Source organism: Acomys minous, assembly GCF_964271855.1.
Source record: "Acomys minous genome assembly, chromosome: 13".
NCBI classification, from domain to species: Eukaryota; Metazoa; Chordata; class Mammalia; order Rodentia; family Muridae; genus Acomys; species Acomys minous.
The window spans coordinates 10,741,840-10,767,170 of NC_140495.1; the positions used below are offsets into that span (position 1 = coordinate 10,741,840).

Here is a 25,331-nt window from a genome sequence, read left to right on the forward strand (position 1 = left end):
CATTGCCTTTCAGTTTTAGGAAGCTGCCTCAGTTTCTTGTCTCCTTGTAGTCATAATGTTCTCTGACATCATGCCAGAGGCTGTGGAGAGAGCTTGGCTATGGCTACCTTATTATTATTTTTCAATTTTCAATTTTTATTTTGTTTTTTTCTTGTGTGTATGAGGATATTTTGCATGCATGTATGTCTGTGCATGCTTGTGCATGCCTGGTGTTCATGGAGACCAGAAAAGGACTTTGAATTCCCTGAAATTGGAGTTACAGACAGTCCAGCCTCCATGTGGGTGCTGGAAATCAAGAGCAGCCAGTGCTGCTAACTGCTGAACCATCTCTCCAGCCCCTATGGCTACCATCTTTAAAAGTGCTGTACATAAATAATTCTGACATTCCAATCCCGCACTGAACCTCTCAAATTTATTATCCTCATGCACAAACTCTCCAGGGGAAGTAAGAGTGGCTAGTTTATTAGTTGCCTCCTCTTTTATGTAAATATTCTTAGTTTTCTAGCTACCGAAAAAGCTTCACAGTGATATTGGTACCCAGAATTTCACCAAACTGATAAAAATCAATTAGTGCCTTTACTTCAGGCTCAGGAGGTGCTGTCTCACAGGGAGGAGGCCACCACCCCCAGACTGTTTAGAGATCAAGAATGAGACACTTCCTATCAGATTAATACTGTGCTGCCAAGAAAAGAAAACCTTGAGCCAGTAGAGGAGTGGGAAACACAGAAATCCCCATTGTCTCTTACAGGTGTACACTCTTCTCTTCCCCTCAGTCAGTTGGATGACGCCATCAAGGTTTCGTATCATGCCAACTGCTTCTTTGGGAGACTGGATCCAAGGGGACAAACAGAGGAGAAGGCAAGAGTAGCGGCAGTGAGGAGGGGCAAGTCGGTCTCTCGTGGCTGCTGGAGCCAGGACCCAGTGCTGTGGTTTGCCTTTTTCTGGAGAGAATTCCAGACGACTGTGTGCCCTCCTCTGGCCAGTATCACAAAATAGGGCACCATTATCAGTGGGGTAACTTTACTGGTGTGTTTTCTATGACACAGACTGAGTGAGAGTGGTAGGGAATCACTTGGCTGTTTGTGAGGGGTTGGTCTGTGTTGGGCTGAAGGCTGGTGGTGTGTGGGTCCTCCGCCAGGAAGCCACCTAGGTAGGTAGAGAGGCTCATGGGACCACTTGATGTGATGCCATTGGTAACCTTCCCTCCTAGACTTTGTGCTAGTTACTTGTATTGTTGCCATGACAAGACACAGTGGCAAGAGCAACTTAGGAAGGAAGTGTTGGTTTTGGCTCAGTACGAGGGGTAGAGCAACAGGAGGAGACAGCTGGTCACATTGCATCTGCTATCAAAAGCAGAGAGAGAAAGATAGCTTTGTTCTTTGTGTTCAGTCCTGCTCTCAGCTCACAGATGCTGCTGATGCCCACATCTCAGAAACTTCCTCACAGACAGGTCAAGTGTGTGCTTCCATGGTGATTGTACATCCTTCGAAGTTGATGAGGAAAATTAACAATCAGAGATGGATGTTGCCATTGGGGAATGGATTGCCAAAGACAGCTGGGCATGTCACACTTCCTTGTGTGCCTGTCTAGGCTCTGGACCTTTGCTAACACTACTTAAGCTAAGCTGGTTATGTGTTCTTTCTGGGCAAGCACAGACTGATCCCCTTCAAGAGCTTGCCGTGTGGCCTCTGTCTCCCATCAAATTATTAACTCACCAAACAAAGCAAAATAAAAATTGTAACAATTTAATTATCAAGTCAAATTGAATCAAAGCAAACAAACTGATGATTAAAAGTCATGTAATACTCTGAATAGGCATTTCTCAAAGGATGACCCGGCGGATGGCCATCAGCTGTATAATGCAGTGCTTAACACATTAACCGTTGGGGAAATGCAAATCAAACCACAAAATACACCCCTTCATTGCAGTTAAGACGGCTAATATCACAAGGACAAAACACTAAAAATGGACAAGGATGTGGAGAGGGGAGCACTCTTAAAGAATATAAGTTATTATAGTCATTGTGCAGACTAGTATGAGGGTTCCCCACAAAATCCAACCATACCATCTAGCAACCCTATTGTTGGGCATGCATCCAAAGAAAATGACTCAGAGCACTGGAGGAGAGAGAACCACTCTCCCATTCATGGCAGTGCTGTTCACAATAGTCATGAGTTAGTCGATAAGTAAGGGGCATGTGTTACGTGCATCCAGCAGGACACTGTGTAGCGGTAACAAGGGCAAAGTCTTGGGCTTGGGAAGATGGCTCTGTGGAGAAAGCACTTGCCGCTCAAGCATCTGGGCATGAGTTTGGTCCCTCAAACTCATGTCAAGATGGGTGTAGTCACATGTGTCTGTATACCATGTTCTTATGGCCAGATAAGAGGCAGAGACAGCATAGTCACTGAAGCTACAGCCCAGAGAGCCTGGTGTATGCAGCATTGAACAGCAGGAGATCGTGCCTCAAACAAGATGGAAAACAAAGGCTAACAGCCCACATTGCCTTCCAATATACACACCTGTGCTGTGGTACATATGCACCTGCTTACATCCATCACACACACACACACACACACACACACACACACACACACACAAGCACACGCACACAAGCGCGCACACACACACACCCTGATGAAATCCTTCCCGTGACAGCATACACAGAAATGTAGTACACATATTAAACATGATGTCGCTCATGAAGAATTTTAAAAAGCTGCCTAGCTGGAGAGCTTCAGCAGCTGAAGACTACTGGGGACAGAGTTGGTTTCCTTTAGGGAGCTGTCTCCTGGCTAGATTCCTGTGCTCCACGGGACGGCCCCATACCCAGACACATACAGACAGTGCTGACAGGAAGTTGGATGAAGCTGGGAGGGCGTGGGGAAGAGCTGAAGAGGGAATAGGGGTTGGTAGACATCATTGCATGCACATATGAATACAGGTTGGTAGACATTGCATGCGCATATGAATACGGGTTGGTAGACATCATTGCATGCACATATGAATACAGGTTGGTAGACATTGCATGCACATATGAAGTTGTCAAAGAACGTTTGAAAGAAGAAAAATGTTTATACAGCTGATTGAGGGAGTTGAGAGTAGACTAGTATTTACTGGAGGTTGAGGAGAGAAGGTGGGAGAGAAGACAGACAGGGAGAAATTAGTCAACAAAGACAAAGTATCCTTATTTATGGGGCTCCGTTCTGGTGTGTGAAGTAGGGCGAACCAAAGTCAATGTATATGAAGTAATAATTTCCCAAACTATCCAGAAGAGAAGATGGGACTATTCTTACCAGCACAACAAATAAGAATTTAGATCATGGATATACTAATTTCTGTGACTTGATCGTTGAGTACCACATCCGTGCGTTGCAGCTTCCTGTTGTGTGCCACAAGCGCATGCTACCATTCAGTCAAACAAAAGTAAAAGTCAATTGTTGGAAGATAGTGAAAAACGAACCGGAAACCAGTACAACGGGCTCCAGCAAATCCTGCAGGGAGGAATGTGGCCTCAACAACAGAGGACACACCAGGATTTACATTACTAACTGCCAACATTACCTCCAGTGATAGGAAGATGGTGAGGTCCTGTGGGCGCCAGGCGGGGGTTCCAGAGTTTCGTTTCCCAAGAATAAGGAATTGGATGGGTACACCTAGAGAGAAGTGGGAGAGGTGGTTTATTGCGGGAAGAAAAGGGTTTCCAAGAGCAGGACTGGTCAGAGCTAGAGGAAGTCTAAAGGCTCCATGGCCCCTGTTGCCAGCAGATTGGGACCCTCGAAAGTCGCTTGGATAGTTATCTTTTGTGCATGCTCTGTTTCTTGGAAGCCTCTCTCTTACATTCTTTTCTATGGAAGTTTTGATCCCACTTTCCACATCATTTCCCCGCCTTACTACCATTCATGGCTCCTGTATTGATGGGACAATATGGTGGCATCTAAACGTTTGAATCATCATAAAGCTGTGTGCCCTCAGAGTGTTGGTCCTGTGTACCCATAGGCTAGCACAGCAATCTCTAGTCTGACTTCTGAATCTCTAATAGTACACGGATGAGACGAGTGTGAAATGACACAAAGATGTGGTCACCACGTACGCTTGGAGGAGGGCAGTGTCACTATGTTGGTCCGTCTTCGTCGCCAACTTGGTTAGATTTGGAATCTTCCAGGAGATTGAGCTCACCCCTGGGCATGTCTGTGATGGTGTTTCTTAGAGGATTAGCCAAGGCAAGGGTGGTAGAGGGGGTGGGGGTGGAAATCTTCCATAACTGAGGGCAGCATCATTCTCTGGGGCGAGGGTTTGGATGTGCCAAAGGGGAAAAAGAAAGAAAGTCAGCCCACTGGCACCACTCCCCTTGCTTTGTTTCTTGGCTGAAGCACCCTGCTCCACCATGCCCTTCCTGCCATGATGGGCTGAATTTTCTAAAACCAGAAGCCAAATAAATCCTCCCTCAAGAGCCAAATAAATCCTCCGTCTCTTAAAACATTTGTGCCAGGCGTTTTGTTACAGCAGCGGTTCTCAACCTTTTTCTAACTCTGCAACCCTTGTACTACATAACTGCAGTTTTGCTGCTGTTCCGAATCATGATGTAAATGTCCGATATGCAGAATGTCTGCCACATGATCCCTGTGAAAGGGTCCTTCAACCCAAGGTGGGGCTCCACCCACAAGTTGAGCATCGCTGTGGTACAGCAATGCGAGAATAGCCATTGCAGCCACTTTTCAGCCTTTTGTCTGAGGAGACTTTCAGTTCTCTTCAGTGGAGAAGATGGGACACTGATCTTTAATGCCTACCAAGAAAAAAAAAATTACCTGTCTTGAGTGGCCCCATTCTCAGCACCGAGTGAAACGCATTATTCTCAGATTACATTAAAAAAAAAAAATCAACCCTAACACATTCTCCTCAACCAAGGGCCTCAAAGGTAGACATTACATAGGCATGTGAGCCGTGGAAGTACATCTGTAATTTATGGTCAATGTACTTTGAAGGTGAAAAACACCCTCCAGTTAGACAGCACTGCTGTACCTTGTGTCTGTGCTTTCATCCACTTTCCCCCTAGTTTGCTGGCTGACTCCAGTAACCTGCAGGAGAGATCTGAGAGTGAGGGAGAAATGAAGGAGCAGGCTGGAAAAAACCCTTCATTTATTATTAACTGAAATCTCCAATTGACTTGTTTCCCCCAGGGCTAGCGACTACAATGGGACCACGGAATTGGTCCAGTTAGGCTAAAATTTTCAGAGAAAGAGTTTGGTGTAGTTGAAAGATCAATGAACTGGGCCAGAGGAGAGCTGCATGTTAACGATGACTGTCACACTCCGAGTCCCCAAAGTTCTCAGGGGTTTCTCTGTCATTTTGTACATCTTCTGTCTTTTTTGTTTGCCTTGGTTGCTTGCCATTCTATGGCTTTTTGTATCTTTTTGGGAGGCCAAGGTATGTAACAGTCAGCAGATGCATTAGGTCGGATTCTGTTATGCTAAAGATCATCCTTTAAGGGTTGTGTCTTAAAACAGAAGCCATTTTGTCTAGTTCAGTCCTCTGGGTTGCCTGGCCTGCTGGCTCTCTCATACTTCCACATTAGCCAGAAGACCTAGAGTGACCTCTCTTGAAGGCCCAGTGGCTCTCAGTTGGCAGTTGGTATCCAGAGGCTTGTTGCCTGGGGTGCCTTATATGTCCTCCAGCAGGCTGACTTTGACTGAAACATACGGTGGACTTAGGGGTGCAGAGAAAGTAGAAAGGCCAGGATGCTCAGGTTTCTATGAGCCTCTGGTTATATCAAATTTGTTAATATCCAATTTGATATATATGACCAGTTGGGAGTCAAATGCTGAAGAAGTAGATTTCATTTCTGTCTGTCTGTCTGTCTGTCTGTCTCTGTATGTTGATGTACATGTATGCGTGTGTATGCGAGCAATGTGGATGTCCGGAGGCAATATCTAATATTTGCCAGGTTTTGTCCACCTTTTTAAAAATTATGTCTCTCACTGGCATGGAATTCATGCAGTAGACTAGGTTGGTAGGCAGTGAGCCCCAGGGATCCTCCTGTGTGTCTATCTTCCAACAGTGGGACTATATCTGGCCTTCTTTCTTTCTTTCTTTCTTTCTTTCTTTCTTTCTTTCTTTCTTTTTTTGTTTTTAAACATGGGCTCTGGGGATAGAACTCAGGTCCTCATGCTTGCAAAGCAAGCAAGCCCTTTACTCACTTAGCCAGCCTCCCAACCCCTCCTTATATGTCTTGTTTGAATGAATTCATGATCATCTTTGTGATTTTTTTTTCTTAGATTGGATTGTGAGGTGTCCAAAAAAAAATGCCATCGTGCCAGCCTGTTTTTGAGTCTTCATTGGATCTTACACGTTATGCCAATCACAAAATTTCTGTCCTCTCAGGCTACTCTCGACCTCACCGGCCCTTCGTCAGCACAGCTGAGGAAGCAGCCATACCAGAAGCCAGCTCTGCTTTAGACAGCAGATGTGGTACAGAAATGCTCCTCATAAATGGAGACTTCTGTGGCGTGAATATTTCCAGCACAATGGGGGAGTGTTGGCTAGTCCAAGGATCCCCATTGCGAGTCCTGTCGGAGAGCAAAGAATCTTTTTTTTTTAATGCCCCAAATCACCTCCTGGTTGAGCTGCTTGGAGGCTGAGAGCAGAGGGATTTCAGAATACAGATGAGGAGAAAAGCCTCTGCGGCTTTGAAATTGCACTGCCCTAGGTTCAAATCTCACCAGCTGTGTCATCTCAGGCAAATCATTTAAAGTCTTAAAAATTATATATATATATATATACACATACATATATATATATAATCAGATTAATATATGCTTATCCTCACTGGGCTGTAAGGAGGATTATATGAAAAAGGAAAATGTATAGAGTGGCCAGGTGTCCCGCATGAATTTAAGGACGGAGAATGCTCATTCTTCTCCACAATCAGATGTCACGTTTTGTACAACTTCATGCCCTGCCATTTCTTCCCAGACACAAAATCCTTTGAAATATTTGTTTCCCAGTTTGGGAACTACTAGCTTGGCTCGGTTCTCTCTGACTGTGCTTTCAAAGACTGGCTGGAAAGCTTTATAGCTGTTTTCATTCCTTGATCAAATTTGGGAGGGGAGATGAGGAAATGAATTCATAGCTCCGTAGACATCATGGGGCAAAAAGTCTGTGCTAAACCAATTTAAAATAAATTAGCCGAGAATAAGGCAGGTGCTGCCTGACACAGTATAGGAAGTTGTCTTTTAACCCAATCTGCAGAGGGCAGGGAAATAATTAGCAAACTAGAAAAGTTACCCCCTGATGTCTGGATGCTACCGAGTCCACAGTGGCCATCTGAGAGACTGCCACCGACTCTGGGTCACTGGGTAGATTTGCAGTTTCAGCACAGAACCCCAACTCTGAGTGGCCAATCTCCTTCCAGGGCTGGGAGAGCATCGGGAGAAATTTATAGCTGGCAAATTACAAAAGCAGCTCTAATGAGCCCCAAGAGGCAATTGCATAAGAAGCACCGAGAACATTGCCAACTTCTCTCTGTTCCCTGCTCTGGCTTTTATATGAGAACCTGGTAATGAATGTTCTTTAACAATAGGGGCTGAGAGACCTTCACTCTAATGGCACTCCTGAGGGTGCGGCCTCCTTTATTTGCAGTCTTGCAAAGATCAAGTGGATGTATTGCTAAACCTCAGGATATTGTGGTTTAAGTCAGAAGAGGGCCAGAAAGAACTGTCCCTTAACCACCAGCTCCCTGCGCATGCAGCAATGAACAATTCTCAAGCTTTGATTGGTTTTGGATTTTTTTTTTAAAAAGAATTTTCTTCTCTGTGTAGCCATGGTTGTCCTGTAATTTACTCTGTAGACCAGGCTGCCTTCAAATTCAGAGATCTGTCCATTTCAAGAGTTCTAAGCATAAGGCTTTTCCTGTTTGCTTATTTGTATTCAGAGAATAACTCCCTCCCTCCCTCCCTTCCTCCCTCCCCCTTCTCCCCCCTTCTCTCATGTGCATGTATACATGCGTGTGCACATGTGAGCATGCGTGCATGTAAGCTACAGATCAAGCAGTGTTTTTTGAGACAAAGACTCTCATTGGTTTGGGACTCACCAAGAAAGCGAGGCTGGTTGGCAGTGAGTCCGGGGAGGCCAATTGTCTTCACTGCCCCATCCCTACTTCCTCAGTGCTGGGATGACAGGTTCTCACCACTATGCACTGCATTAAAAAACAAACAAGCAAGCAAACAACATGTGTTCTCGGGGACGGAGCTCGAGCCCTCATGTTTGCAGGGCCAGCACGTCACGTCACTCATCACCCACTGCTTCTTTGATACAGTCAGGGGCCTGCAACGGCCAAACACTTTTTGTTCCTCTTTTCCTGGGTCCTGGAAAAAAGTTGCTTATTCAGCAGATTCATTCTCTAGTTGAATTTTGGAGGCTGGCTCAGAAATGTCTTCCTCCTTTCTTTCTTCCCTCCCTCCCTCCCTCCTTCCTTTTCTCCCTGATTCCATCCCTCTCACAGGGAACCCAGTGCAGCTCTGGGGCTGTTTCAGATGTGTGGCAGAGTTCAGTAGGTGCAAGTGCAACATCAGCAGATTCCGGAAACCAGGAGCTCCAAGAACAGCAGGTTATGTCTAGAAATCTTCCAGGGCAATGGAGGATACTCAGTCTCATCCTTGTGTTATTTCCAAAAAAGTCAGATGACATTCAGGACAAAGCGATTACAAGGGAGAAGGACCCGCTCCTTTGTTCCTCTCAGGTGTTGCTAATAATGGATTTAAATATAAACTGTCCCGAAAAGCATGGCCTCCAGGTGACAATGGCTGCTATGCAGGGTAAGGGCAGACCCCCACCAGGAGATCGCTCAGCTTCACTGAAGTATTGGCAGAGCCACTTCGCTGCCTACTGAGATATCAGTTCCTGGGTTACCTCCTAGATTCTGGGAGTCACTGTATCTAGCAAAGGATAGCGTTTCTGTTTTTGGACTAAGAAGTCCCCAGGTTCAATAGATCCATAATCACCTGTGAAAACTGACAAGGCAGTTCTTGGCAAGAGGTCTTGGGCGGGTTCCTGTAGACTGTGAGCCCCACATAGATCTTGAGAGCACTTGTCTCCCTTTGTACTAGGGAGAGCATCCCACTTCTTCACCCAGGACCAGGCTCCTCTCCTGCAGAGTGGAAAAGGGCACAGCAGTTATTCTCACGCCCCCCTAGGGCATCTGGTAGATGCTATTTTCCTCATACATAAAAACAATCTGTTGAAGTCTCTTGATCCTTCAGTGGCACTCAGACAGGATGACATTAACACCTGCGATCACAGTCCCCAGGGCTCCTCAGAGCCAAGCTCTGTTTAAGCCCAATCCTTTAACCATATGTATTCTGCAACAGTCCACAGAATTTTCAGGCAAATCGTTATCTTTGCTGGACCCCTCTAAGCTTTTCTGTTAACAAAACCCAAAGAAGCAGGAAAGGCATGAAATCTGGGAAGGTGTACCTGTCCTGGTTTTCAGACGGTAGCGTCAAGGAATCACAGCCTTACTACACAGCCGTGAAAAGGAGGAAAAGGCACTTCTTCTCCCAGGGGCTGGCCCTCCCTACTTCATCTCTGGCACCTCTGTCCTGCTTCCTGTAAAGCTCTGTACTGATTTGCCTTGGGACCACTAAGGGGCCTGGTGCACATACAGTAACCTTTCTAGTTTCATTTCTGTTGCTGTGATAAAATACCCTGAGCAGAAAGCAACTGACGGAAAGAGGGACTTTCCTTGGCTTATAATTTTAAGTTCCTGGAGGGGAAGTCAAGCCAGAAACTCATGCAGCTAGCCATACATATCATCTCCATAAAGACAGAAAAACACCCATGCAGCAGCCTGCCTTGGATTCATTTAGATTTCTTTTGTCTTGTATAGTTCAGGACCCTCTGTCTAGGGGATGGTGCTGCCCACAAAGGACTGGGACTTCTTACACCAATTAAAAATCAAGACTCTAACCCCTAGACATAGCCACAAGTGGTCTCTTCTAAACTGTCTCTCAATTGAGGCTCTCTTCTTACATGATGCTAAAAACAAAACAAAACAAAAAAACCTTCACACATATGACTGTGCGGGGTTAAGACTTTACTTTGAACCCAAGTGTCCATGCAAGGCTGGCCAGACATGGTACCTGCCCTAAACTATGAGGCTTATCTGGGTACCTGGGATTGTGTGTGTGTGTGTGTGTGTGTGTGTGTGTGTGTGTGTGTGTGTGTGTGTTCCTCTCTATGACCTTGTCTTCTCAAAGGAAATAGTACCAGATTTAATAGCTTCCAGTTGGGCCATTCTCTTTAGTATTTGTAGCGTAGAAATTTCTTCCTGGCATAGGGGCTGGCATTTCTTGCACTCATTTCTCCTATTTGGGGCCATTTTGTGTTCTGGCTCTTCTGAGTCTATGCTATGCTAATGACATACTAGACAAAAGAAAAATAACTGTATCCAAACTCCCCAGGACCCTGAGAAAGCAGTTTCCAATTAGCATTCTTTCCTTGGCAGCCAGACTTTATGACTAAAGAGCTTCATTTGCTTTGGAAAGTTTTAGAATTAAAACCAAGTGCTAAGAGAGACCCAGGGGCAAGACCTTATGAGCAGAGGCCAGGAAGGAGGGCAGAAGCAAACAGAGCTAGCAAAGAGGGCAGGCAGGGGAGGAGAGCAAGGGGTGATGAAGATAGTTTCTGTAGGTAATCTGCTCTTCCTGAGATGGAAGTGATTTGTAGTGAGCTATGGTTTGAAAATTAGAGAATTCCAGGGGCTTGGCTTCTTCTTCTTCTTCTTCTTCTTCTTCTTCTTCTTCTTCTTCTTCTTCTTCTTCTTCTTCTTCTTCTTCTTCCTCCTCCTCCTCCTCCTCCTCCTCCTCTTCCTCCTCCTCCTCTTCCTCCTCTTCTTCTCCTCCTCCTTCTCCTCCTCCTTCTTCTCCTCCTCTTGCAATGTAGAAATGCTACCGAAGAAACCAAATAATTTATAACTTCTGCTGCTTCTATGAACCCATGCCATGGCCTAGACAGACTCTAGAACAGAGGTAAAGCAGCCACATAGAGAACCAGAGGGAGTGGAATGATGAACTGTAACTGAGTCAGATGCCCAGCAGAGAACTGCATCCCATCTGCACACTCACATGTTCCTCAAGACACACTACAGCCGGTCTACTCTAAGCCTCTTGCTGCTCTCGCACATTTGTGCCTTGGCCATATGCCTGTTTCAGCCCAGATTACCTTCCCCTCTGTATAATAGATAGTTCTTAGAAGCAGAGATGAGGACAGAGACCCCTCTGATGAGTCAGGGAAAGCAGAGGGAAGAGTCAAATAGCAAAGGGGCATGATTCATGGAGAATATGAACTCCTCCTCTGTGCATCATTTAGGGAGCTCTAGAGTCTAAAGTCATTCAGAGAGATATGTTCTGCTCTGAGGCAGGATACCACAGCTGCCACTTTTAGGAGACCAGATGATTCTATAAATGATGGGCTTGTTCTTTTATTCTAGCTGAAGTATCTCCCATCAGCTGGACCAATCATTCTGAGGAGGGGGGAAGTGTATGTCATGGGAATTGATATCCATATGGATGGATGATGAACATGAGCCCCAGGAAAAGAGACTCATGTGGAGCACCAACAGTGTCCCAGCCACACATGTTCTTTACCTTGCTGATGAATAGGCACTGTGTTTCCAAGGCTTGGCTTTCAGCATCTATTCTTTGACTCCTTCTATACTTTTCAGTAAGTTATTATGTCCAGGAAGCCTCCCAGACTTACCGACATCTCATGTCACCTCCCAGTATGTGGATGGGCTGGCACAGGTTTATTCTCTACATTTGTCATCTCTTTGGTGTCCTGGAGCTACATTTTCAATCTCCATCTGTCTTTCCTATCATAGGATACACAACACCTTCATGACCCATCAGATGGTCTTGGGCATATGATGGAGTCTTTTCTTGGAACAGAGTCGTTTCTGTAATTCTCTGTGAGCCTGACTTCTCTCAGCAGAGAACACACTTGTCTACGGATATCTCAGTGTGCTGTGGAGAAGGTCAAGGCAGAGAGTACTGTCTCAGCCATGAAGTGTGGCGTAAAAACCAGATCTCACTTTTTCTCTCTCTCTGACAGCAGCCTCCAGAGCAAAGTGGTATGCAGGCAACATGCAAATGTCTCTCCTGGCCCCAACCAGTTTCTAGCACCCTGGACAGTTCCAACAGAGCCTTTGTTTTCTCACTGGGCTGAAATGCATCTGTCAGGAACTTCTCTTGCCTTTCACCTCCTAGCAGTCTCTGCATTTCATGTGACAGACCTTGTGGGTGGATGGTTTTAGGGAGCCTGTCTGTCTTGTCTGCTGTCCTCACTTCTTACTGACAGCTGAAGCCAAGTCTTTGAAGTTTCTTCTTGCCTGTCTCTGTCCATCCTCAGTTGTCACCAGCTCCCTTTGTTAATCAGATGAGATGGGAAGAGGCAGAAGCTCCCTCTTTTATAAATTCCCAAGACTCTGTCCTTAGGGGTTTCTGAGGTCACTCATGGGATCTTATTTCTGTTTTTCCAACCCTGCCAGTGGAAAGAAAATTGCTTAGAGGACCTCACATGTCAGTGATGATGAGTGGCACTTGCATTATTAATGTCAAATGCCTTACCTTCCTGGATAGAGCATGATTATATGAGATAGAGAGGAAATGCTTCCATACTGGGCTCCTCCCTCTGATCACTGTAAGTCAGCATGATTAACTGTGATCCCAGGCAAATCTCTCTGTTCTGGGGGAGCCCACTACAGCTCTGAGGGGGAAGAGGAATGAAGAAAAAAGTGGATCCAAGAAACAGATGCTAGCCCAAGGAGATGGTTCAGTATGGGAAGTGCTTGACACTCATACAAAGGGCAAAGAGCAATAGTGTAAACTCATGATCTCAGTGCTGAGGAGGCAAAGGGGCTCCCTGAGGCTAACCATCCAGCTAGCTTAGTCTACTTACCAAGCTCCAGACTAACTGAAGAGACCTTGTCTCAAAGACTAAATTCGATGGCATCTGAGGAATGCAACTCAATGTTGACCTCTGGCCTCCACACACAAATATGCTCACGTATTCATCACCCCCCCCACACACACACACGGTGGTTGGGGTGTCAGGTAGCCCAGAATGATAAGATGTGCCGATATTTGCTCAGGAATGGAAGAGGAGAGGTCCCTTACATCAGAGATGACCTCCAGAGGGCGTCAGGATTCTGATGTGATGAGTGGGAGGAGGTCTGGAAAGGAGTCACCTAGTAGGAGTCAGGAGACCATTGGGTCATGAGAGCCTAAGATGGAGCCCAGAGAAAGATTATGATCTTCATCTGTGTGAGATGCCAGTAAGGCAGGCACGAAAATGTGCAGTCCATCTATAGCAGAGAGGCCCCTGGAGATCACTGTGTCTTTCTTCTTCTTCAAGCCCATGGATGGGGTAGAAGGCAGCACGGTATGAACTGGGGTGTGTGTAGGAGGGGAGCATATGGAGAATGGAGGATGGATAATTGTCTGGGAAGTCTGGGTCTGAGGAGGAGGAGGAGGAGGAGGAGGAGAGAGAGAGAGCTGTAACTTTAGGAAATGTGGGGTAGTGGGAAGATATTTTAAGATAGGGAAGGGTTGAGTCTGTTTTTGAGAGATGTGATGAACAGGAAAACTTGACTAGAGAGCAGAGAGGTGGATGACATCACAACTGGAGGACACCAGGGAAGAGACCCAGGACCCAAGAGGAAGGACTCTTGGTGCCACATCAAGGGTATGCCTGGCCTTGGAGGCCAAGTCAGTGGGTGTTCCTTCTTTCATCCACGGTGCTCACTGCAAACCTCTCTCTAGACCTCTGTTCTGGGCAGCTGGAACTTGCAAGTATGTGCAAGAGGGAACAGGGTCCGTGTGTGCCCCAGATCCTATTGCTGCTTCCTGATTAGTCCCTTCCCTTCCACAGTTGCTGGCCAGCCACTCCCCACACTCTCTACACCTGTTCATTTTAAGTGTCTCTTCTTTCTTGACCCCTCAGGTCTTCATCCTGCTGCCTCAGAGCCCATTCTCTCTAATTTCCCATGGGACTCAACTGGATGAGCTGCAACTGCAGGACACGTGATGGTCTTCCATGTCTTTGCTAGTTCAGATTCTTCTGTGTCTGGGTGCAGAATAGGTGAGAATTTTCTTTTCTAATGTCCTTGGTCAATGTGTGTGTGTGTGTGTGTGTGTGTGTGTGTGTGTGTGTGTGTGTGTGTGTGTGTGAGAGAGAGAGAGAGAGAGAGAGAGAGAGAGAGAGAGAGAGAGAGAGAGAGAGAGAGATTTAGTTCATGTGTGTTAGTACAGATGCACACATGCTATGATGCTTGTATATGGGTCAGAGGGCAACATCTCGTGTTGGTGTTTTGAGACCAGGTCTCACTGTTCCTGTGTATGCCAGGCTAGCTGCTCCATGAGCTTCCGGAGAGTCCCCTGCCTGCCTCCCATATCCCTGGAGGAGCAGTGGGATTACCAGTGCTATGTCCAGCTTCTGGAATTTAAACTTTTGTCCTCACACCTGTGAGCTGTCTCTCCAGCTCCCAATGCCATTTTTTCTTCTAAATAAAGACACTCTATCTATTTACCCAACTTGTAGAGGCATCTAACTTCTCCACCTCCCTCACCTGTGCTAAGTGGCCTGGCTGCCACTCAATAGAACTTCAAGATGGCTAACTACATTTTTTTAGGCATTAATAAAATTGGTTGTGACTATTGTGCTATATTTAAAAATCCTGGGATTATTGTCATGATTATCATTATTATTACTATGAAATGAAATGAAATAGAGTTTCACAATGCTGCCATCAAACTTGTGATATAGTCAGGAATGACCTTTAAAGTCTGATCGCCTTGCTTCCACCTCTGGAGTCTTGGGATTACAGACAAGTGTCACCACAACCAGCTTGTTTGATGCTGAGCACTGAACCCTGGGCTCCATGCATTTTAGGCAAACACCCTGCCAACTGAGCTATGTCTCTAGTTATGAAGAATCACTTTTAAAGACACAAGTTAGAGCTAAATTTTAATCTCTTTGTATGCATAGCTAATTTTTAAAAGACCTTAAGACAGAAGCCCATGCTTTTTTTTTTTAATATCAAGAAACTCCAAGTCAATAAACACTTTATTCCCATGCTGCCCTGCATTCATCCCATCCAGTGACAATGAAACACACACTGACAAGAGCAATAAGAAAAATAATAATGTTATCGCAGGATCAATGCCTATTTCTGGGTTCATAAATAAGGGCCTCGGCTTCCACTGATGTTTAATTTTTGTAAACGCCTCTGGAAATTTAAGTATGGTAAGAAAACATTAGCTTGAGATAATGTTCAATTTCTCCCAACATAAGCTTTTAAACCTTGGACGTGTGCTGTTTTCAGCCTGGGACAAATTCAGAGCAAATCTCTCTGGAGCGGACTGTGGCAGGTTTGCTTTAAGTAGGCTAGCTTTATGTTATGGTTCTAGAGGGAAGGAAGGTAGAAATGAACTGCTGACTGCCTCCTGTCAGCAGAACATGGATGCTCCCTTCTCTCCATGATGGTGGGCACCCATAGGCCACATGCCAAGTTTGGAAGGACCAAGGCTGTATCCAGAAATGATGGCCATTGGTCTCTCTTTGGTGGGCATCACAGTGGGTTTGGTATTTATCTTTATCTTTATTCCTACACAGTTGCCCTGGCACTGGCTCAGCTCCCTGGAGCCCTACTAGCAGCACCTGGATTGAGTAACAATGAGTTCCTGTCAACTCTGCCCCACTGATGAAAGTAGAGAACTCTGAAGCCAGACAGAGTGATATGAGTGGGGCAAAGCTGTTTGAGATCTGTTCTACTGCGGTCCCTCTGTCTTTCCATTTGGGGTCTAAAAACCCCAACTCCCCAGAACAAACTCACTAGAAAAGAAGGCCAGGAAGCTAGGCCTTATGTACTCTCTTGGACTCACAGAAGTGGTTTTTTTTTTTTTTTTTTTTTTTTTTTTTTTTTACCTCAAGCTTGTATCAGATCAACGAGTGCCCGCTAACACATGGTCATTTGGCCAGCAGTCTGCAGAGCTGGATCTGAAGGTCTGGGAATATAGGTGCACAGATGTGAGTTTATAGCCAGTGCCATGTGGTGTTGCTGTTGCACGCCGGGGAGACCATCCTCGGAGAACCCTTAGTCTGGAGTCTCTTGACCTAGAAGTTGGACTATCATGGGCCAACAGATGCATCTTTCTGTACCCATGGGCTCTCATTGGTAACCACATGCTGAAAAGAAGCCTTTTGTCTCGTGTGTGGGGGATGGTGATAATATTCATGCGGATGCACAGTTCAGGTGTGCATGAGTGTGAAGGCTAGAGGCCAGCTGTGACTGCCCTTTGTCAGTAGATATTCATCTTGTTCCTTGACACAGGCTCTCCCACTTTTATTTAGGACTCACTGAGTGGGCTACGTCAGCTCAGCAAACCCCTAGGTCCCTCCTTTTTCAGCCTCCTCAAGGCTGGGAGTCCAAGCAGGTACCACTACACTTAGCTTTGCTGTGTGGGTTCTGGGGGATCGAACTCAGGTTCTCATGACTGCAGAGCAAACACATCACCATACAAGCTATTTCTATGCTCCACTGCCCCTGCTTTGTTTTCTTGTTGATCTGAATGCTGGACACCCCATGGATTTACTCTATGAAATCCCACCCCCTCATGGTTTAGAGGGTGAGCTCTATTTTTTGCTCTTTTGAAATCACCATGGCTTAAAAAGACCTGGATCTCTCTCCCTATCTTGACCTCTGCCTGCAAGCATTTTAACTGCAGAGGAAAGAGACAGCTCCTGGGAGCCTGCAGCAGCCTCCCAAGTCTGAGACCTTCCTGACATCGCCACAGCTAGGTTCCCACTTACTATGGGGATAACTGTGTCATCCTAGCTGACAGGAAGGAAGCATGCTTGTTCCCCTTCAATTCCATCTAAACCAGCCCCTCCCTCACCTCAAGCTCCCTGTCAGACCCAGGAGGAGGGATGTGGGCATCTGAGAGCAAGGCAGGAACATGGAGTTCTGTCAGTCTTCGACTGGTGTGGCTACTCCAGGACTAAAAGGGGGGAAGATTCAGGGGACGGGGCCATCAGAAGGCTTGTCCCTACACACACACATCTCATGAGAAGCCCAGATTGCTTTCAGAATGCAATTCCAACTCTACCCACGTAAAGCGGCCAGAAAGCATCTAGACTCTTGACAGGGTTACGCCATCTAAGCATCCTTGCTTGTATCATATTTTACTTAAGAGCTGGGAAGTACAATGGTTAGAGTTTGCAAGCCACTGTCTTGCATCTCCTTACCAGTCTAGCATGCAGCCAGTGTGAGCACCTGGCCCCGCGCCCCCAGTTGCTCTTGCTCCCTAACTATCCATCTTTCTCTGCTCTCTGTTACTCTCAGAGGAAATTCACCACGCAAGCAAGCACCTTTCTTTCCAGGCTGTGGCATTCTTCCATTCTGAGACAAGGTCTCATGTATCAAGTGATGTAGCCATGCTTTCTCTATATCTAAGGTGACCTCAGTGCAGCTGTCTCTATCTCCTGAACACTGGGGACAAGGATTACAAGGCGCACCTCCTTGCTCAGCATACACTGTGCTGGGGGTTGAACGCCGGGCTCCGTGAGCATTAGACAAGCACTCTGTTAACTAAGCCCTAACCCCAGCTCCCAGGCTTTGTGATTTGAAATGTCAGCGTGTAAGCTATCTTGGAGCCCTGGGTGAGTGTATTCAGCTCTTTCCCTCCTAGGCAGCTTGCATCCAGACCACAGGGAGCTCTTTCCTGTTCAGCTCCACGTTAGTGTGGTCTCGAGAGTAGGACATACACAGAAGGCACAGCTCAGGGTCATTCATCAGAGAAAACTTTCACAGAACAATGAGTTGGGCTGACCAGCTGACCAGCAACAGAGTAGGATCAGCCCTTCCAAGTCTCCTAGAGTTCCTCCATTGTTTCCGTGTTACGGCGTCACGGCTGTCCTGACCTCAAAAGCTGTAGATTGTGACAGTCTCAAAACGTTGCCTACGTGGAATTGTTCAATGCACATCACTGCACTCCTGGTTGCTTCTTTCATGGAAGTGTTTACAAGCTTCCTCATGTCAATTCACCCCCTTCTTCCTAGTCTGTTCCTTTTCACCGCTCTCTTGCCCCCCCCCCCCCCGTTTCTCTCTCTGTACAATGAACATATCTGATTTTATTCATTCTCCTCTTGACGGAGATTTGGATAATTTTCAACTGGAGTTGATGACGAGGTTTGCTGTGATTAACGCTCCTTTATACACATTTTGGTCCACACAATCCCCTTTTTGCTGTTTTGCTGCTTGGGAGAGGGATTGCCGTTCCCAAGACTGGCAGGCTGCCAGCTTCAGTAGATGCTACTAAACCACTTCATTCTTTTTCCGGTCTTTTCTTTCTTTCTTTTTTTATTAAGCCACTTCCAAAGTTGGTTTAGTAATTAATACACTCCCAGGAGAAACTCAAGAGTTCCAGTTGTGGGTATAGTGTAGCAGGATCATTGTCCAGAAGCCACAGAGACAGATAAACATTCAAATTACAAACTTTTCTTCTACTTCTCTTATGGCTTCTCTCCTGGTGTGCTTCTCAGTTGCTGTGATAAACACCTTGACCATAAGCAACTCAGGGGCCAGGAAAGAGTTTATCGGCTGACACTTCCATGTCACAGCCCATAACTGAGGGAAGCGAGGGCAGGAATTCAAGCAGGAAACTGGAGGCAGAAACGGAAGCAGACACTGTGGAGGAACACTGCTCACTGGCTTGCTTCGGCTGCTGTGTTCAGCTACCTTTCTCACACGGCCCAGACTTCCTACAGTGTGCGGGGCCCAACCACAGCCATCAAGAGAACATTGCGCAGACATGCTCACAGGCCAATCTGATGGGAGTAGTTCTTCAGTAGAATCCTCTCTTCCCAGGTGTGTTGAGTTGACGACCAAGAACAGTTATCACAATTGGGAGTTAGTTGTCCCCGAAAGGCCCATGAAGGCTTTGTCTCCAGCCTGTGGCACTCTTAGGAGGGGGTGGACCTTTTAGGACAGTGGTTCTCAACGTTCCTAATGCTATGAACCTTTAATGTTGTGTTGACCCCCTCCACCATAAAATTATTTTGTTGCTATTTTATAACTGTAAGTTTTGCTACTGCTATTAGTCATAATGCAGATATCTGTGATTTTTGATGTTTTAGGCGACCACTAATGGAAGTCACAACCCGTAAGTTGAGAACTGCTACTTTAGGAGGTGGGTCCTCCTGGAAAGGGGTTACAGGAATGGGATGCTGCTCCTTTCCTATTTCTTCCTTTTCCTCTTAGATAGCATGAGATGAGAAGGTTTTTCTATCACCTCACCATGATGTTCTGTTTGGCTTCAAGCCCAAAGAAACAGGGCTAGCTGCCCATGAGCTGAAACCACGAGACAAAACAAATCTGACCTCCTTTTGAGTGGCATGTCAGGTAGCTGGTCCTAATGACAGCTGACAAACACATCTCCCTTCTCTCACATCCAAATCATACTTTCTAACTCTATACATTTGGTTTCCTTTTGGCTTTATGGAATACTGTAGAACCTTCTAGGTTGTTCCATTAAATGCCGTCGGCAAATGAAAATGACAGAAAATAAAGCTAAATAGGCAAGAAAGACTTCATTTTAGACTGTTTCAGTAGGAAAAAAGATGAAGTGGACTCTGCTGAGGTGGAAAAAGCCTGAGGTGGCCAGTGGAAGAGTGCTGGAGGATATTGTTGGGGAAGTTCAAAGGTTAGTTACCCATCAGCACTTGCTGCCTGGTACTTAGGAAACTTAGTCTCTTAGTGTCCCACAGAGTCTAGGAGACAGTGGTAGAGTGATACAAAAAAAATCTATGGTGAGGCAAAAAGCCAGTTTAAATTTTAGTCAACTTTACACCCGTCACCAGATGAACTCTAGTCTCAGAAGCGCGTTGGAGCATCGCACACTGGAGCATAGTCTCACTGGCATCCAGACTCCATTGTGTGCTTCCTGATCTTCAGGAGGTGGGTCACAGAGAGGCTATAAGAAGGATGCTGCTCGCTGTGCTAATGAGAAGAGTGGGTAACGGGATGAGTGAGTGAGAGAAGAGCCACTGAGAGCCCAGAGAAGGCTTTCAGATAGGTACCTTTCTCTGGATCTAGGCCAGGGTCTTCCATCTCAGCTGTATCAACACAAACATTGTTTCTGGTTTTATTTTATATCTCTTTCTGAGGATGTGGAATCTAAGAAATAGGACCAGGGCATCACAGATGACAAAAGGCAGGGTCCCCAACTCCCCATCTTTTGCTTTCCCACTTCTTGGAAAGGTGAGATAAGGGAAATGGTACAACCAGTTGTGATTATGATTTTCGAAGTGAGATTATGGGTAGCTATTTTACATTATCTAAGCCTTTGAATACTCATATTTGACACTCCATTGTCTTGTGGTACAATCTGTGAGATCATTCTTATTTATATGTTTATTATTTCTTTTATGTGTGTTGTGTATTGTGTGAGTGTGCTTGTGTTGGGAGGGAGCCCATATTTCTCTCTTTCTCTCTCTTTCTCCCCCCCTCACCCCCCCCGTGTGTGTATGTGTGTGTGTGTGTGTGTGTGTGTGTGTGTGTGTGTGTGTGTGTAGGCCAGAGGTTGATGTGTCCACCATTATCATGTTTCTAGTCTATTTGCTGTAACAGGGTTCTTTCCTCAAGCTTGGGCTCACTGGCATGCTAAGCTGGCTGGCTGGCTGTCCAGGGAGTTTCCTGTCTCTGCATCCTGAGTGCTGGGATTGCAGTTGTGTGCGGCTGCTCCTGGCTGGCTTCTTACATGGGGTCTCGGGACTGAACTCAGGTCCTCATGTTTGTATAGCAAGTAGTTTACCAATTGAGCCAGCCGTCCCCCTCGCCCCTGCTACACCATTTCTATTTGAAAGGGGGGAAACTGAGGTAGAGGAAGATTGGCTTCCAAGTATAGCAGGGTGTAAGTAGTGGCAGAGTGTTTGGTCATAGAAGGTGTAATTGGTAAGGATGGAGCAAAGACAGGAGATCAAATAAAGGCCAAGCTGTTTGACTCCTGCTAGCATGTCGGTTTGTGGGAAGACAGGAGTCTTCTTCCCAGGTAGGCTCACTCAGTCAGGGACCACCAAGCTCAAGGCTGTGTGTCAGTAGGAGAATGGAGTCCTGTGTCTGCTCTCTGAAGGTCAGGGATGGGAATATGGTTCCCACTCAGTATCTCCCAAACGACAAGAAAATCTGAGCTTCCCACCTTCCTGCTCCACTGAACACACAGAACTCAATTGAAAAGCCATAACACATTTAAGTGTCTGAAATTAAATCCAGAGTCGAAGCAGCAGCATCTTATTACTTTTAATCAGTGCGGTGCATGAAAGCTCCTTTGGAGAAATCATGATTTTTACCTCTGTGAGTGGAAAGCAGACTGTCTCTTTATTTCCCCTGGTCTCTTGGAGAGGAGTGGGACCTCCTCACCTGGCCTGTCCATCAGCCTTGGGAGCTGCCCTCCACGTCTGCCATAGCCAGGGTTGGGGACAGATTTTAGTCTTAGGTCATCTTCCTTAGACTCTTACTTTTCCTGGCTCCCAGATATGGCGTTCCTAATAAAGGGACAAAAAGCTCAGGGATTAGTAACTATAGTTACCATTTATTAAGGATATTCCTTATCAGTTAATGTTTTTTTTTTTAGTAGCACACAATCAAAACTAGTTTGAGCAGAAGGGCAATTTATTAGGAGATATTAGTGGGCAAAATCTCTGCCAAGGCTAAAGATCGGGGAGGGGGGTGTCTAGAAGCTGTGCAGCCAGAAAAAATATAATATCTCAAGTCTTACCACAGAAGTGGAAGTAATGGGGCCAGCACTGCTGCCACTCTTGGGCACATCAGCACAGATTAAACTGCTCCTGCTGAGGTCTGAAAACCAAACTAACTTTCCTTGCAACAATGAAGGCTAGATATCATTATCTTCGTTTTACAGGTGCAGGAACTGGAGTTGAGCGATTAGATTGCCTGTCCACAATGAGGCTCCGGAGTCTGCCGGTTTTGCTCTGCTAATCTCAGTACTCAGTATAGGGTCTGGACTATTACAGGAACAAATGGAGATGTGGCGCACGTGCGCACAGATAATTTGGTGTGTTAAGTGTGGACGCGGTTTTACACTTCTCTTCATCCTAAGCAACTTCTTTTGGATGATGGCTTTGTCTAGGAGCTGGCAAGTGACTCAGGCTGAGTTAATTGTATTATTTCCTTCTGTGATTGGGCCCAGTGTTGGAGGAGTATGGGTTTTCCCACTATTTGGCCAAAGTCTGAATGCAGCATAAAAGAGTAAAATTGTTAAGTAGAAGGAAGCCAGCTGTGGTGGTTTGAGAAATGTCCCCTGTAGGTTCATGTATCTGGACACCTAGTCCCCAGTTGGTGGCACTATTGGAGGAGGTTATTGAACCTTGAGGAGGTGGAGCCTTGAGGGAGGAAGTGCATCACTGGCTGTAAACTTAGATGGTTCATAGCCTTGCCCCACTTCCTGCTTCCTGTGTGTGGACAAAATGTTATCATCTAGCTTTTTGCTTCTGCTGGCCCACGCTTTCCTGCCATGGTGTACTCTAGTTCTCAGGAAGGAACCATATGCCCAAATAAACATTTTTTTTCCTTGAGTTGCTTTTGGTCATGGCATTTTATCACAGTGTCAGAAGAGTAACTGATATACCAAGTTAGCAATCTGTCCAGTAGCAGAGCCCTTCCACCAGAAGTTGCCTGTCACTTGGGGAGTTCCTGTGCTGGCCAAGAAGAGAGTACCCATTTAGGTTGGCTTTGCTGATGGTACTGTTACAAAGTCTGTCCCAGGAACACAACGTTAGCATGCGGACTGTGGGAAATGAATCACAATTCCAGAACCAAACATTTGTTCTACTCAAAGTAGCTCTCACCTTGGGTCATTGCAACATTCCCTTGTAATACCAAGGATGCTTTCTTAGCAGAATTCAGTTATCCCCTATTTTTGGTCCCACTCTTTCCATCTTTACTTCTACAGGCCACTGACTGGTCCCAGAGTGCTTCCTTGCATAACGCCATCATTTCTACCTTGACAAGTCCTTCAAGAGAACTCATGTATTTCGGTCTGAGCATGACAGTTATTTGCTTTCAACACACCTTAATGTTGTTTCCTCTGTAGGGGCCATGGGTAGACCCAAGAGGGAAGAAAAGGCATTCTTAAGGTTCATTAGTGGCAAATGATTTGTGGATGGCTCTAGTCAAAGGAAAAAACTCTTGGGCTACTTTACAGAATACACTGAGATTCATGAGTGCAGCTAAAGCATGCCCTCTCCAAATGTCTTGATTCGTGTATGCCTCTGGTATGACACATCACATTTATAACTCTTTGATTTAATTTAAATAATTTAATATTATTTAATGCTTTAGATATTTCTATGAAGACAAGGGAATAATTTAGATTTTCTCAGGCACAAGTGGAGTGGTGGAGGAATTGATGATCTGTCTCCCTAGAGCCACTCTTGTTCAACAGTGGGATTTTTAGTGGACAAGTATTTTGGCATTCCTGTCTGTGAAGATGTACCCTTCCTTGCTTTTCATCCTACTACCCACAGAGGTAATAAGTGGTTTCTTTACTATGTATTGTTTTCCCTTCCTCTTCACTCTCACTTTCCTTACCCCCTACCTTTGTTTCTTGTGGCAGAGTCTTAAGAACTACATTCTTCTTGTTCTTGTTCTTCTTTGTCTCCTCCTCCTCTTCTTTCTTCTTCTTCTTCTTCTTCTTCTTCTTCTTCTTCTTCTTCTTCTTCTTCTTCTTCTTCTTCTTCTTCTCCTTCTTCCTCTTCCTTTAAGGTGTTATATTCTGAACCAATTCTCTGTTACCAACTGAGTGTTCTATATCTCAGTTTGATTTGGGCATCTCTTACTGTTAGAACAGACTCTATGAGTTGAGTCCTTCACAAGACTGCCTCCATATCAGGTATCAGTTATAGGTCTTGAAAGGTCACTAGAACTGCCAATGTGCTGCCGATGAGTTTAAGGGGTATATGATGCCCCCTCTTGTATTTGGCAACTTTCAGAACAGTTCTTGGAACTTACCAGCAGTATTATTCTTATGATTAGATTTTTACTATAAAGGATACAACCCAGGAACAGTCCAATGGAAAATTTGTTAAGAGCAAGGTTGTGATGGGGAGAGGCACACTCAGCCTCCATCCTCTCTCTTTGTGGGACATCCCTCTGCACAAGTGCTCTCATTAACTAGGACCTCCACTGAACCCCAATATCTAGAACTTTTATTGAGGTTTCATTTGATAGATATCTTAGACTCTTTGGCATAGGACTGAATTCCACTTCTATGTCTTCCCCTTTCCTTCTCACAGATTGGGCTGGTCCAAAAATTCCTAATCATATGGTTGGTCTTCCTGGTGGCCAGCCCTCATCCTGAAGTTCTGAAGGGACCTCTGTCATATGGTTACCTCATTGGCATAACCATGACCTCTTATCCCTGAGGACATTTCAAGAATTTTTAAGTCCTGTGCTGGGAAGTAAGGCCAGAGACCAGTGTTTACTATTCTGTCATTGCCCAGCAACACCTAAACAAAGTACTTTTATTTTGGTGGATTCCAAGCTTACCCTATGGACAGGAAGTCATGGGAGTTGCTGAGAATATGACATATGTGTAGCAGTGAGAACAGGTGACAATCAGATTTCTTAAATAAAGACTAATAGAGTAGATGTGTTGCCCACAGTGACCATCAAATCATATACAGCATGGGGACCAAGATTATATCTTAGGGCTAGGGAGATGACTGGGTTGGCACAGTGCCTGCTACTCACACATGAAGACCTCATGTCTTAGTTAGGGTTTCATTGCTGTAAAGAAACACCATAACCATGACAACTCTTATAATCGGAAACATTTAATTGAGGCTGGTTTACAGATCCAGAGGTTCTGTCCATTTTCATCATGGCAGGAAGCATGGCAGCATACCAGGCAGACATGGTGCTGGAGGGGCCAAGAGTTCTACATCTTGATCTGCAGGCCACAGAAGGAGGCTATGTGCAATACTGGGCATAGCTTAAGCATAGGAGACTTTAAACCCCACCCCCACAGTGACACACTTCCTCCAACAAGACCACACCTACTCCAACAAGGCCCTCCCTCCTAATAGTGACCCTCCTTATGGGCCAAGCATTTAAACACATGAGTTCTATGGGGGCCATACCTACTCAAACCACTGAACTTGAGCAGATCTTTAGCACCAAAATAAAAAAGTTGCTTGTGGCAGAATGTGCCTGTAACCCTAAACCTGAGGTTGGAGTATGGTGAGAGACTCCTTAGAACTAGCT

At 45.6% G+C, this 25,331-nt stretch overlaps 1 protein-coding gene across 2 annotated transcripts in view; it reads left to right on the forward strand.

The window, feature by feature from the left end:
• Positions 1-25,331, forward strand: part of LOC311580532 (uncharacterized protein) — a 283,282-nt gene that overhangs the window by 228,705 nt on the left and 29,246 nt on the right. Inside the window, exons 3-4 of one of the 2 annotated variants that reach the window (XR_014773497.1) lie at positions 13,994-14,131; positions 15,983-16,038. Coding sequence is in view for 1 of the 2 variants with exons in the window: in XM_084752189.1 (XP_084608315.1) it covers positions 14,077-14,131 (55 nt within the window). In the remaining variant the exon portion in view is untranslated. Of the gene's footprint in view, positions 1-13,993; positions 14,132-15,982; positions 16,039-25,331 lie in introns of those variants that run through there. The other variant, XM_084752189.1, reaches the window with a different exon arrangement.